Source organism: Colius striatus, chromosome 30 (assembly GCF_028858725.1).
Source record: "Colius striatus isolate bColStr4 chromosome 30, bColStr4.1.hap1, whole genome shotgun sequence".
Lineage (NCBI taxonomy): Eukaryota > Metazoa > Chordata > Aves > Coliiformes > Coliidae > Colius > Colius striatus.
This window is the reverse complement of record NC_084788.1, coordinates 457240-472886: the sequence shown is the minus strand read 5'-3', so window position 1 is coordinate 472886 and position 15647 is coordinate 457240. Positions and strand designations below refer to the sequence as shown.

The window sequence follows — 15647 nt, the reverse complement described above, 5'->3', positions numbered from 1 at the left end:
TGTACAGAAAATAAAGCTTTTTTTCTTTTTCCCCTTTCCTCCTTTTCCTTCTCCTAACTCTGTGGGTAGGTGAGTGTGCAGGAATCTTGTGTTTCAGGAGTTTGGTTTTCTGAGGAAAAAAAATTATTTTCTCTCGGAAGCCTATCTGTGCAAAATCTTACTGAATTAACTATGTATTTTACAAAGTTTACATAAAACCACTAGAACATTCAAAATAAAGAAAATGAGACAAAAATAAAGTGGATTTTTTGTTATTTAATACCATTTGTGCAAGTGTCCTGGAGTGTATCTATTTTATAGACCAATGTGGTACAGGAAACTTGATTCTACTTTTGGCTGCTTGACTAGCATCGTATCCCCTTGCCTTCACTTTTCAATTTGATGTGCAAAAGATGATAATATTTACCTTTGTTTACAAAACATTTTTGTTAAGATTTTTAATATGTATTTGAGAAAAAGGAGAAAAAATATGTGAGATTCTACTATGTAAATAAAAAGTCCCGTTTGAATGAGAAAACTTGTAAAAGTTTTTCTGGAACGTTCATAGTTAGAATAGCTCCTGGGTATAAAGTGTTCCTCCAGGAGACCTCTCAGGAGACAGGCAAGAAGGGACTGTCACCTACCCTTTAGCATTGGCTGATGTGACTCATGTCATGGACTCCTGAGGCCATGCCCATCAAACCTACCCTTGAAGGTAAGGAAGGTCCCTTCTTTTTCTCTTTTTCATTTTCACTTCCTTTTCTTTTACCTTTTCCACTTCCCCGAAGTCGATATCCAAGTAAATAAGAAAGTTTGCATTAACTTTCATGGCATTACATTGTTGTGACATCCTTCTTTTGTTTGAGAAGATTCTCAAAATGTATGACAAATTTTCACTCACTGTATTTGAGGGGTTTTTTTTTTTAAATTCATTTTGAATTCAAGTAGTTCGGATATTAATGTTCCATCTGTTACTTGGAAACATTTTACTCTGTTGCATACATTTTAATTATAGGAAGAATATTAAAATTAAATAGTGGTAGATTAACCTGTATATTGTAGTTAGAACTTCATATATTTATGGAGAAAGAGATCATATTTGCAGTTACACTTGTTAGCTTGGCAGTTCATTCTAAGACAACTGTAATAACCACTCTGGTTCTGCTTTCTCTCTTTTACTCCTGGTGTGCAGATCTTGATGAATGTTCTAATGGTACCCACCAGTGCAGTGTGAACGCACAATGTGTGAACACACCGGGGTCATATCGCTGTGCCTGTGCAGAGGGATTCACTGGGGATGGATTTACTTGTTCCGGTAAGAAGTTTCTATGAAATCTGACTTGTCAGTGATTGTTTCTGTTGTTAGGTTGTGGATCCTGGTGCAGAGCAGGATGACCATGAGCCAGCAATATGCCCTCGTGGCCAAGGTGGCCAGTGGCATCCTCTAGAGTTATATACCAGAAGGCAAAGCTTTGATTTTGTAAGCAAAGTATTCAAGTTATTTGTCAAAGTTGATAGTACTGAATCTAAAAAGCTTGCATTACTAAAAAAAAAAACAACATAAATCTGTTTTTGAAAAACAAGCAGTAAGGAATCATGTCAGGGTAAAATGTATAATTCTGGAAATTACATAATTTGCTTTTCTGAACTCTTTCAATTTACTTCATATTCAGGTGTAAATAGTTTATATCAACAATACTCAACAGCACTATTATTTTAATCATCAAGATAATGTTAATTGTATCTTGCTAGTGAAATATGCAGTTTCAAAGACATTTTCTGTCTCCCACAGATATTGATGAGTGTGCAGAAAATGTTAATCTGTGTGAAAATGGACAGTGTTTGAATGTCCCTGGTGCCTACCGTTGCGAGTGTGAGATGGGATTTACTCCTGCCTTGGACAGCAAGTCATGCCAAGGTAAGCCACTGGTACTTCAAGTTCTGAGTTTGCATTGGCTGCTATAAAGCAAACAGCAAGAAGTGCTGGAAGCACCTCAACCTGGAAACAGAGTAGTCAGCACATGCTTCACAAAAATTTCTTCAAGCAGGGATTATTTTGCAGTGTGAATTATGTTGAAGGTAGCTTTCATCTTTTTATGAGGCTTTCCAGGCCTTGATCCAAAAATTACAGAGGAGAGGTTTGGCTCAGTAATTTTGGTTTTTTAATTATTTTTCCTCTTTTTGTCATTAGTGAATAGTGTGTGGAAAATCTTGTGCTCATCACTGTTTTACATAGTGTGCTTACATAGGAGACTGTATTAAGTGACCTCATTTTAAAATAAATGTCTTCAGGAAGTAGTCAAATCATTGCTATATTTGACAACTTTGTAACACTTCTTAAAATGCATCTGGAGACTTTTTTATCACCATTCTTTCATTCTCAATATTGTACCCTAGCATTTGAAGTGCAAAAGGAGTTATTAACTTTCTAGTACAGTTCAGCTTCTATACTCTGTCATGTTCCTATGGGTTTTTGGTTGTGTTTTTTTTTTTTTTTGATAGAAGAGCATTTTATATTAGATAAAGTAGAAGAGCACTGTAGATAAAGTCTTTTTAGCTGGTGCTCCAAAGCTTTTTAGCTAACTTCATATTTAATGACGTAAACCTGGTAACATCTTAGGAAATTAAAATTCTTGATAAGACATTCAAAACAGTTTCATCTCTAAAATTCAGTCCATAACTTGTCATGTTCAAACAGTCAGGTGCATATGTATGAATCAGATAAAAATCACCAAACAGATACCAGCCAGTCAGTGTTTTGAAAAACATTATATCTGTAAGTCATGGAACAGAAGATCACCAATATTTGGCTTTTCAATATTTTGGAAAGATGCTTGATGTGTTGATATGTTACTGTGATTCCAACAGAGATCTGAAAGTATTCCAGAGATTAAATTGTGCTATTTGTGAACTATAAGATCTGGGGACAGAATACTTAGAAGAAATTTTCTTTCTTTTCCTTTTTTTTTTAAATTAATATAATAATTTTTCCTGTGACGAGTGGATTCCTTCTTTTGCTGATTTCTGCAGTCCAAAAATTCTGCAGACAAAATCTAGAGGCTGGATTTAATACAACAAATGTAATACAAAATAATTAATCCAATTTCTTCAGATGTACCTTGAGATCCCCCTTCAGAAATCCCTCAGAAGTCCCTTGAGATCTTCAAAAAGGACAAGAAAGACCACTCAGGAAACTGCAGGCCAGTCAGCCTCACTTCCATCCCTGGAAAGGTGATGGAACTACTTATCCTCGATGTTGTTACTAAACATATGAAAAAAAAGATGGTTAGCAGGGGAGTCAACTTGGATTCACCAAAGGGAGATACTGCTTGACCAACCTGATATCCTTCTATGAGGGCGTAACTGTCTGGCTAGATGAGGGGAGAGCAGCGGATGTCATCTACCTTGACTTCAGCAAGGCTTTTGACACCATCTCCCACAACATCCTCATCAGAAAGCTCAGGTAGTATGGCTTCGATGAGTGGACAGTGAGGTGGATCAAGAGCTGTCTGAATGACAGAGCCCAGAGGGTGGTGATCAATGGCACAGCATCGAGTTGGAGGCCTGCGGCCAGTGGAGTTCCACAGGGGTGGGTTCTGGGGCCAGTCTTGTTCAACATCTTCATCAAGGGACAGAGCCTCAGCAAGTTGGCTGATGACACCAAACTGGGAGGACTGGCTGATTCCCCAGAGGCTGTGCTGCCATTCAGCGGGATCTTGACTGGCTTGAGAGTTGGGCAAAGAGGAACCTCCTGAGGTTCAACAAGGGCAGATGCACCAGGACAGTCTGGGGATTGAACTGCTGGAGAGCAGCTCTGCAGAGAGAGACTTGGGAGTGTTGGTTCATAATAAACTAACCCTGAGCCAGCAATGTGCCCTCACGGCTAAGAAGGCCAATGGCACCCTGGGATGCATCAAGAAGAGTGTGGCCAGCAGGACAAGAGAGATTCTGCTCCCCCTCTACTCTGCCCTGGTGAGGCCTCATCTGGAGTCCTGTGTCCAGTTCTGGGCTCCTCGGCTCGAGACACAGGGATCTGCTGGAGAGAGTCCAGCACAGGGCAACCAAGATGATCAGGGGACTAGAGCATCTTCCTTATGAGGAAAGGCTGCAGGAACTGGGGCTGTTCAGGACGGAGAAGAGGAAACTGAGGGGTTATGTCATTAATATTTACAGCTGTCTAAATGGTGGGTGTCAGGAGACTGGAGCATCACTTTTTTTCTTTTGTATCTAGTGTCAGGACAAGGGTAATGGGATGAAGCTGGAACGTTCCATTTAAACAAAAGGGAAAACTATTTCACTGTTCAGGTGAGGGAGCCCCGGCACAGGCTGCCCAGGGAGGATGTTCTTTGGAACATCCCTAATGTCTTGTTCTTTGGAAGTCTTCATGACCTACCTGGACATGTTCCTTTGTGACCTGTTCTAGATGAACCTGCTTCTGCAGGGGGATTGGACTAGATGATTTCTGGTAGGGTTGGAAAGGACCTTTATTCTGTGATTCTATGTCAGTATATTAGCTTCTCAATGATACAGTCTTTTCCATAACTATAAAGCTTATCTAACACAAGGTATGTTCCTGACCTGATATAGAGGGCATTCCATGGCTGTAGACCAAGGTTTTTAGAAACTTTAATTTCCAATTAAAATTTCTTCACTACATTTATACATTAAACAGTTTTCTTAAATTTCATTTATCTTAAAAATTTATCTCTTTCTTACCCTCAAAGTTAGTGCTGCTCATATGTTCCTATAAAGAGTCATTAAATCACTTTTTCAGCTTTGACTCGGGCAAACAAGCCAAGCTTGTATTTCATTCTTCTAATAATTTTAATATCCCTTTTCTGCACCTTGTCCAGTTTTAGTTCATCGTTCTTGAGCAGAGCACTGAACACAGAATTTGAAATGAAGATTTAGAAGTGCATGTAAAATGGTATTAATGCTTTCTAATTTCCAGTCTCTGCTAAGAATAGCTCGCTAGTACATGCCAGAGCTGCATTAACCTTTTGCAGAATTACTTTACTTTGGCAACTTAAAAGTCTTGCCATCAGAGTACCTGCAAAGTTTTTCCCCCTTTGTATTACTTATCCTTAGCTTGCTCGAAGGTCATTTATAGGTTGTGTCAGAAACCATCACTTTATACTCTGTGCTGTTAATATTTAACTCCTTTTCTAGCACTATGGTAGGCAACAAATGTCATCTCATTTTCTATCAATGTCTTTCAAATTTATAGCATCTTCAATTCACATGAGCACACAGGCAGGCCTTTACATGCATGTACTTACTATGTAACTGGTTTAACGTGGGCTTGAGAAACTCATTGATAATTCTTAGTTCCTGTATTTGTTTTCCCTATATTCTTTCTCCAAGGAGATAAAAGTAACAGTTGATGCCTACTCCCCATCTCTCTTCTTCATATACTGTTTTTTAAATTGAGAATGGATATTTTGAAAATCTTACTTGCCATTAGTAAGAAATGTTGCAGACTATGAGCCAGGAAATAACTGACACCTCTACATGGTGTTATGCTTCATTGTGCTCAGTGCACATTTTGAAAGGAACTTACTGACTTTTTGACTTAGCTCTCATTTTGAGTCTGAGAAGTCTGGTTTGCTACTTTCACTTCACAGTAGTACAGGAGTAACAAGCAGCTTAATGAGGAATGCCTCACAAACCCCTTGCTATGGCATTCTACCCACAACTGAAAGCAATTAGTCAGTGTTGCTTAAAGTTGAATGTATTAGCATTTGGTTTTAGTAGTACAGCAGACTATTGTGATATCAATATGGTAATGATTTGTAACTTTCTGTTCTTGATATATTCCTTCAGATATCGATGAATGCTCCTTCCAGAACATATGTGTATTTGGTACCTGTAATAATCTACCAGGAATGTTTCATTGTATCTGCGATGATGGCTATGAACTAGATAGAACTGGAGGAAACTGTACAGGTATGTGTTTTCTCTTCAGAAATATGTCAATACTCTTTTTTCAGTTGCACCAATTTAAAGATGAATCCCAAAAATGTGCAATGATTATCAGACAACAATGAGAGTGCATAATATGGAATGGCATGCTTTGTTGCTGGCCTAAGAATGGAACGAAAATAATGACTTCTTAAATATGCAGCTGTACAAAGATCTAGGTTGACCTGCTTCTGCAGTGGGGTTGGACTAGATGATCTCTAAAGGTCCCTTCCAACCCTACCATGTTATGATTCTATTGGGGGTTCTTTTGTTCAATTTCTGTTAAAATTCACTTGCATTTGAAACTTTCTTGCCTTTTGTCGTAAAAGTAAAATTTTTCTTCTTTTCTGTCCAGTGAACAGATTTATAAGTTTAACCTTCCTGTTACAGATATTGATGAGTGTGCTGACCCCATTAATTGTGTTAATGGTCTTTGTGTAAATACTCCTGGAAGATACGAGTGTAACTGCCCTCCAGACTTCCACTTGAATCCTACTGGAGTGGGTTGTGTGGGTAAGTGAAAAATACCTTTAGTTTAGAAATCACAGCCAAGGTGACTATTTCGATGTAAATGAGGGCAGCAAGATAAAATATATTCCTACGTGCTGCATATCCTGTTGCATGGTTTTCTAGAGAAGGCATTAATTATTTTAACTGATGGTGTTTATAGTTTCTTTAAAATACGCTTTTTAAAAGTTTTTTAAAACGTTTATTTTCTGCATTTCCATTCTTCTGAAAGTAAATAAAAAACCTTTTTTTTTTTTAATCATAGATATGTCTTCTGGCCTATTTATATATTTAGTTTAAGACTAAACTGGAATTGAAACTGATTGTGGTACGCACTTGGCTGGAAACAAAGTAAAAGGCACATTTCACTAATCCTCTCCGGCTCACAAAGTCTTAAAGTGATTTTTCATTTTCCCTCATACTACATGATATAGGACTGTCTTATGATTAGAGTATGTACTAGCAGTTTGGGGAGGTTTGGAGGAAGAGAGGGGATAAGATTCTGCCATACAGATTTGTGTGTGATCCTGGGAAAGCCTTCTAACTTTTTATTTGTAAGATAGCCTTTGTTTTGATTACCTTGGGAAGACTGAAATTCTCATAAATTGGCAGTTAGAACTCTATACATTTTCTAAATAATTTTATAATAATACTACATTGTGGTGGCAAGTAAATATACTCTAAGAAAATCCTTTCTAAAGGAACACAGATGTCCTCCAGCACAAATTTTATTGGTCATCTTTTCTGTGTTTCTCCATTTTCTGCCTATGAATATCCTCTATTCCTTCTCTGGATGCTAGAAACAAGTCATTTTTGAGACTTTTAAATGTCCACAGTTGACCAGTTTATTCTAAAACTCTGAGCTGAGATTTTTTAAAGATGAAGTGAATTTATGTAATCTTTTCCCATTTAATTGGAAACTTGTGTTTCTGTCTCTCATAAACTATTGTGAGAATTGCTGCCTTAATCATTTTCTTCTGCAGTTGTAGTCTGACTTAAGCTTTTAGCTTTGCCTCATCTTAAGTTCCAGTTGCAGCAATGAAATCCTACTTTTTGATTCCCTGTCTGCAGCACATAACTACTAAGATCCTCATTCTTTTCTACAGCCAGACTGTGAGTATAGTCAGCCCTGCAAGCTCGGAATTACGACCAAAGAATTTAAGTGATCTTTGGAGAAGCTTATGAGAATGAATTATCATTCTGCTAGCTGAGTTTTGTTTTGCTAAAAGATGGAAGTTTGTGTTCGTACTGTACTTTGGGGCCAATCATCCCAATGTCATTTTTTGCAAGGGTCTCACATTTCCACAAGGAAGCACGTGGAAGGGAACCTACTCAAGGGTAAGCCTAGCAGCTCTAGAGTCCCAAATGAGAGACAAAGGCCTCCCTTTCTGAAACAAAAATGTTGAATGAGGAAGTATTTGACCTTTCCTTACTTCTGTCCTGAGGAAATTCTTCTAGAGCTGGCTCTCTGGTACAAAGACTCTTCTCCTTTCCCTTGTAAGATGCACTTTTACTTTCTCAGTGATTGATTGTACAGAAAAGAATCTCCCAAGTCTTAGCCCCCTGAGCAAACTTTTGGTTTTTGTTGAGTTTTGGTTATTTTTTTCAAGTTCAGTTTCAGATAGTGGCAGAACTGGAATCCACTCATCTACCTGTGGGAGGAGCTGTGAGCCCTGGATGTAAACTTTCCGTCTCTCTACGGCCTGATTCTATGACAAAAACCACTCAGTAAACATTCAGCTTTTGGTTTTGACAGGGACAGGCAAAGCTTCTGCTTCCCGTGGAATATCATCAGAGAAAGACAATAAATAATAAAGCCCTAATCCATTAATGAAATCACATTTTAGTGACCTTTTTTTAGAAGCTCTCAAAGAGACAGGCACCATGTGCAACTAAAATCAGTTATTTTATATTATTATAGGCATTGTTATGTTTCGAACTTTTTATTTTTCACCAGCAGTTCTCATCTGTAATATTTCCAGATGTTTAAATACTTTTGCTTGGGAAGTGGCAACAGAGTTGCCATTCCAATGCATCCATTCTAGTTCTGGTTCTAGATTTGGTATGCTTCGTATATGCCTAATTTACTGACTTACCAGTTCAGAGAGGGAGGAATTGAAGATCAGTTTGTTTGTTGTCCTTTATAGTCTCAGGACTGCAGTTCCAAATGGCAGCTTCACTTGTGGCGATGTTTGTGTCACTGGCAAATGGTTAAATATTACAGTTCTCACTCTTAAGCTTGTAATAATTTGGAGAAAAAAAAAAAAAAAAGAACACAGAGGCTAGTAGGCCTTGCTAAGAAAAAGTAAACTTTCTTGCTTCTGGAATGCATGAGTTGTGCTGAAAAATGTTCCAGAAGCTTCTTGTCAAAAGATAGCAGCTTTTGTTTAATAGTACTATCTCTTGCACACTTGAGCAAAATAGGTGGAGGAATTTAAATTTGAATTCCAGTTCCTTTCAGAAGAGACAGAAATATTATCCTTGGCAAAGAGAAACATGGTACTGTGTTAAGACAGTTCACGTGAGGAGTAAACCAAAACGTGAAACTCTTGATGGACTCAGTATCCTGCTAGAGAATTCCAGGCTCTGCCTTTATTCCAAAGTCTATCATCTGTTGTTAATAATGGGTCTGAGGTCTTGGGTTTAAGCAGTCTTCCAAAATGGTAGGATTTTTTCGCATTTCCCAAGAGGAATGAAGCCAAATCTCCTCTTGGCTTTTCTTAAAAAGTCAGAAGTTTTGTGCAATCACAAATAGAGAGAAGCATGCAGTTTCTCTGAGAACAGAAGGAGACAGGTATTCTCAGAGTAACCACATTTGTGTTTTTTAGCTCACATCCATGGTAAGGTCAACAGCATGTGTCCTTTTAAAAAGGCTTTTTTTTCTAACATTGTCTTAAAAAAACAAAAATTACTTCTACTCTAACATTTGCTGCTCTGTGATCTTGAGTAAATCTTGCCTCTAAAGATACCCTGTCTGAAGTTTTCTTAATTTTGCTTTCAAGGCTCAGAAGTCCAGAGAACATATGCCTCTGCCACTCAGCTCTTAATTGAGTATTCTAGCTTTGCATTAGTGTGCATTTATGGTGAGATACTGAAATTTTTGTAGAATATGTGAGGCCCAGGAACACCTTCCTTTTCCACAATATGCTGCAGTATGCTCTTAAAACTGTGTAGAAAGATTCACCTAAAATTGTCCTATCGTGCTTAAATTTGAATAAATTTAAATCCTTTGGAATGCTGGAAGATTTTTTGTGATTCATGTTAATACCCTTTAAAAGAAGCATTCCGTTTTAAAATTAGTGGGAAGTTTTGGTTTTATGTAATTTAATTAACTTGAGACCCTTGAAAATAAGGAGTTTCTAACAATTCAGAAAGTTGCCTTTGAGATTTTTTCACAGATATGTCTCAAACCTCTGGATGATTTAAAACAACTAATCATATCAAGACATTTGTTAAACTCTGAAAATGAAATTTTTTTAAGTGGGAGCTACCTACATTTATCATCCTGTGTTCATTCTACTGTGTACAAATTGCTACAGCTGTAGCATCTGGCACTCGCTGCAAGTAGTAAATTAAAAGTGTGGTATTTCTTGGGAAATCATTCTAAAATTCATTTATAAGTTTCTTAGTCATGCCTTTAACAAAAACATTAAAAATGCAAAAACATCACAGCTTTTAGACAATTAATTTATCAAAACAAGAGGCAAACTTTAGAGGCAAACTTTGACAGCAAGTTAATTCATAGAAGTGATTTTTAGAATTCAGAATAATGCTACATCTTATTTGGCTGTAATAAGAAATATTATAGCAATTTACTGTCTTCTCATTCCTTATATTTGTAACTCACTGCTCATTACTTTGTATTTGTAAAGAACAAGGAAGCACTATGTGCATTGATAAGAAAACTTGTGACTTAAGTTCCTTGTTCATGCTACTGATGCCAGCAGTTCTGGAAATCATTAGAGTTTGAGTAAAGTATTAAAATAATTGTCTTCAAACCTATTGCATGTTTTAATATTAATTATTTCTGGAATATTTCTTCATTATTGGAAGAATGCTTCCAGTGACATAACTTTTTTCTGTGATTCCATACGAAAATGTATAAGTTCTTCCAGTTCCACAAGAGTCATAGCCTAGTCACTGTCCATTTAAACAAAACGAAAAGCTATTTTACTCTTCAGGTGAGGGAGCCCTGGCACAGGCTGCCCAGGGAGGATGTGAAGTCTTGTTCTTTGGAGGTCTTCAAGATCCACCTGGACATGTTCCTGTGTGACCTATTCTAGGTTGACCTGCTTCTCGCAGGGGAGTTGGACTAGATGATCTCTAAAGGTCCCTTCCAACCCTACCATTCTATGATTCTATGATTCTATAAAAAAATATTAACAGCAAACTGCAGCAAGGTTTCTGATATTTTCCTGGAGTGAAAGACTGGGAACTGGCTACATTTGAGCATGGTGTGACTTTGGAAGGTAAGCAAACATTTTAAACTCATCTCTGAGTACTTAGGAAGCTGAAGCTACATGTTTTCACTGCTGTCTCTCTCAACATCATTAACTGTCAGGGTACATGAATGTTTTGAGCTTGCCAATGACTCCAAAGGCACAATGTTGTCTGAATTCCAACTTCTAGATATGAAATGTGAAATTGAATGCCCTTTATCTGTATGATTGTGTGTAGCTATAGTCATATGTGCTCTTTATGTAGATAACCGTGTTGGTAATTGCTACCTCAAATATGGACCACGAGGGGATGGAAGCCTGTCCTGCAACACCGAAATTGGGGTTGGAGTCAGTCGTTCCTCATGCTGCTGCTCTTTGGGAAAGGCTTGGGGAACCCCTTGTGAGACATGCCCCCCTGTAAACAGCAGTAAGGAAATGTTCTTTTCTTGTCCCCCCACCCTCTTATTATAGAAGATACTAACAAAGAATGGGAAAAGTATCTGAAATCTTTTACTGTATTACTATACAGTAATCATTTAAGAAACCAGTCATCTTCATAAGTCAGTGTTCTGCCACAAGTGTAAAAGAAGAACACCCTACTGCTGTCAGGGAAGTGGTGGAGAGATACAGACCTGAGTATCAGAAAATCTGACCTTTAGTCTTCTGTGACTGAATTGGTGTCTGTTCTCAGAGTAATAAATCAGTGATAACTTTAGAAGGCACTTTCCAATGGTCTGTGTACTTTGGGTAGTTTGGGGCACTTTATTTATTTTACTTTTACTTTTCTCTCATTAAAATAAAAAAGTTAGTTGTGAATATGGTTGTATGTCTTTGAAAGTAGAATGGATTGCATGGAAGTTTACTCAGCAACTCGATGTTGACAGGGAAATAAATTAACAATGCTTAGAATGCCTTTAATTTGGAGAACTGCAGTAGTCCTCAAAGGAGAATTATGCCCTGAGTATTTTCAAAAATATTGCCCAATGATACTTAGAAATTTTGTAGAGCTTTGAAGTTCTTTGAACATATAATGCAACAGAAATGTCAAGTGTTTTGTTAATCATAGTCTCAGTATGAATTCCAGCTTTAATACATATCTTTATTGATGGTACAGTGACATTTCATATCAAAGAACTAGTCAAAACAGAAAAAATAAGTAATATTATTTTATTTATAAATAAAGGCACACTTCAGAGAAGATAACACTGTGCCAGTCTTAAGAGGTTCTGAGGTTATGGTAATGTTTTAAGCAGAACTCTTAATCTTGCCTTGGTTATCTACTAATCTAATGCCCTTCCTGTGAATAGGTCAAGAAGAATAGAAAACCAATGAGTGTAGAAGAGTCATTAAAAACAGAAATGAAGTTTTACATTACTGTTGTTAGCACTTTACTCTTCATATGACTGATGTGCTCTCTCTTCCTACACTTTAGCGGAATATAACACTCTCTGTCCAGGGGGAGAGGGATTCAGACCAAATCCCATCACTATTATTTTAGAAGGTGAGTTTATCATAAGTCATCACGATGGCTGGTAATTTAAAAAGTCATCTTTGGACGTATATATACAGGAAGTATATATTTTGCAGAAATCATTACATTTAGTGCAAAGCAAAACCCTCTGCTTACAAGAACTGGACAACAATGTCATGAAAAGGCATTCTGTAAAAGAATGTTGAAGGAGTCCAGCAACATTTAAGTAAACAAATATCTTGACGCGTGCCTTTTAGGTGCCTCCTTAATGAAACTGGCCTGTGAAATTGGCCTCTGAAGGATAGATAAGTCATTTATGAAAATTACAGTTTATCAGTGGAAGGTATAGTTTTCAATAAATATTCATTGGTCTAAGAAACTCTGGTTATAATGAGTGTGTAGGATTAAGGAATTCAGTGCAGTAATGGAAGTTGAATTCTATGGGATTATCAAGCCAAAACATGCACCTGAAGAGCTATTCAAATGAAAGAGAGGGGGCATCTCATCCTTGCTTTCATGAAGTGCAATTTGGAAGCAAACAAAAAAATCCATGTAGCGGTTGAAAGCTACTATATTGTAAAATTTCAGGGAAATGCTTAAAGTCTCTTGTTCCTTTTTGTTCTGGAATGAAAGGATCGTGTGGTTTGTTCTCTGTTTTCAGACATTGATGAATGTCAGGAACTGCCAGGTCTCTGCCAAGGTGGAAACTGCATCAATACTTTTGGCAGCTTCCAGTGTGAATGTCCAAAAGGCTACTACCTCAGTGAAGAGACAAGAATCTGTGAAGGTTGAGTACCTTGAAGCCTCCTTCTTTATCACAGTGCAGTTATTTTATGAAAACCATTGTCATTCATAGCCTTAAATCCATAAGTGGATACAGTACCCACACCCTTTCCTAAAATCTTCTTTACAATTATTATCTTTGGCAACAGTGATTAATATAAAACTTGAAATGCAACACTTGAATATACTAATGCTTATTTCTATATGATAGATCTCAACTATTTGTATGCAGTCAACTAATATGGTTGTTACTAATTTCTGGCTTCTCACTTCAATATCTCATATATCCTCCTTACTTTGGTAGGCTTCCTGTGTTTTAAATGAGAAAAGGTGTCCTCTCCACAGTATTTCAGAGTAGCAGTTTAATTAACGCAATGTTAATATCTTCCTTTTGTGTTTGAGATTCGTTATAAATGTTAAAACCAAAAATTTAAATTTGACCCAAAAATCCAGTGTCTTTCATTTCTCCTAGTTTTCAGTGTTAAGTCAGCTTCCCCTTCTTCATACACTTTGTCGAGGGGGAGGGGAAAGAAAATCATCACCTTTCAAAACAGATTATGAGTCCTGAGGCTTTGCTAAGCTCAGGTGGTGAAAGCTGAACAAAATGAGTTTAAAATAAAAGTTACCAAGACAAAAAAGGCTTACACCCCAAATATGTTAAACAAGAAGATCCAAGGTTGAAGCTGCAAGACTATTCAGCTTGCTTATTTCTACATACAGTACTTAAAAGTTCCTTTCTTAGTGTAGTAAACACATTAGCAAAACTTGAAAGTGACAGTAACATTGCTGTGAGAAGATGTTGTGAATGTCTTCTGTGGAGATGAAAAGGCTGTAGTTTCAGTGGTAAATTCAATGACATGTAATTTGTTTAGGGTATTCTCTTGCACTTCACTGGCTGGACTTTATAGATGTTAACAATATTACTTTTCAGCGGCTGTTACAATAGTTACTTCACCTAAATCTGAACAATACTTGCCAAACTAGCTTTTAAATTAAACAAATTTGTTGTTTTTGTGTGGTTTGTTATGATCATATTTCTCAGAAACATTTGCTAGGATTTGGTCCTCATTTCTGTTATTATTAGTCACGTTTTCACTTGGTCTCTAGATATTGATGAGTGTGTTGCACATCCTGGCGTCTGTGGCCCTGGCACCTGCTACAATACCTTGGGGAACTACACCTGCATTTGCCCACCTGAATATATGCAGGTGAACGGAGGACATAACTGCATGGGTATGCAAAGTATCATCTTTATTAGAACTATCTGCATATGAGACTGTTTTGGGGGCAGACTTTCTGCTTAATTTGTTTTAGATGAGGGCAGTTCTAATTTTCCTACCTTTAACTCCCTGGTAGTTATGTCATGCAGGAAAGAGACCTCAGTGACTGGTGTCCAGTGTTCAAGTGTTCTTACTCCTTAACAGAACTCAGAAATCTTTTTTTCTTATTTTCACTAGTCATTTCAAATGGTAGGGTTTACTACACAAATGAATCTGTTGAGCATCTACAGTGTATTTTGGATTTCTTCGTAATTTTCCGCTTTGTGTCTTTGAATGAAAACCGAAAATATGTAAAATCTCAGATAAGTCTAAATCTGTAGATTGCTTCAGTCCTTAAATGATTTTTAAGTACATCCATGAATATGCTTGGATTGGGTTCAGATTCTGGAGTTAACGACCCACTGTCTTGGTACAAGATTGATATTTACTTAATGGTAAATTAAATGGTAATTTACTTTGTTGGTTACTTCATAAGTGATTCTTCTCTCACATCTAGACATGAGGAAGAGCTTTTGCTACAGAAGCTATAATGGAACCTCCTGTGAGAATGAACTGCCCTTCAATGTGACCAAAAGGATGTGTTGCTGCACATACAACATTGGGAAAGCCTGGAACAAACCCTGTGAGCCGTGCCCAACTCCAGGAACAGGTAAAGCCTACTGTAACATTTTGTTACTTTCTTTGGTCTGCTCTTTTTATCTGTTAGCTAAAGTTAACATTTCAAACCCAAAATTCTTTGCTGTACTCACAAAGCAGAATGATAGTACCCTGCCATCCTGTCTTTGTTGGTTTAAGTCTCATAAAATTCTTTTCCATAGTCATTTATCTCAGTGCCATAAAATTGTCATCATGATTGCAACATGGTGAAAAAAATACAACAAAGTTTTATGCAATTAATATTCTTGGATGGAAGAAAGAATTCTCCTTTCAAATTGGTACACCTGAGGCTCAGAAGAACTTCTGCAGCTTTTAAATATTTATTGAGACAACTCCACTTAGTCTGCAGGCAGTTATGGGGTTAAAATGTTTCCTGAAATGTTTCAGTATTGCCTTGTTAGCCTTTCTAAATGCCTTTACTGTATTTGGAGACATGGTTGAACCCTTTTCACCATGAAAAGAGATTGCATGAGGGATCAAACTGAAATCCAAGTGTAAATGGTTGAATAGCTGCACTTATGTGGTATAATCAGTTGCTCTGAAATCTGGATGGGGGCTACACATTGTAGA

General features: G+C 37.2%; 1 protein-coding gene across 1 annotated transcript in view; it reads left to right on the top strand.

The window, feature by feature from the left end:
* The window catches only part of FBN2 (fibrillin 2), a 151749-nt gene that overhangs the window by 106101 nt on the left and 30001 nt on the right, over positions 1 to 15647 (top strand). The window contains exons 33-41 of the mRNA XM_062016448.1: positions 1172 to 1294; positions 1772 to 1897; positions 5803 to 5925; positions 6331 to 6453; positions 11152 to 11313; positions 12319 to 12387; positions 13019 to 13144; positions 14248 to 14373; positions 14917 to 15069. Of these exons, the coding sequence (XP_061872432.1) occupies positions 1172 to 1294; positions 1772 to 1897; positions 5803 to 5925; positions 6331 to 6453; positions 11152 to 11313; positions 12319 to 12387; positions 13019 to 13144; positions 14248 to 14373; positions 14917 to 15069 (1131 nt within the window). The remainder of the gene's footprint in view (positions 1 to 1171; positions 1295 to 1771; positions 1898 to 5802; positions 5926 to 6330; positions 6454 to 11151; positions 11314 to 12318; positions 12388 to 13018; positions 13145 to 14247; positions 14374 to 14916; positions 15070 to 15647) is intronic.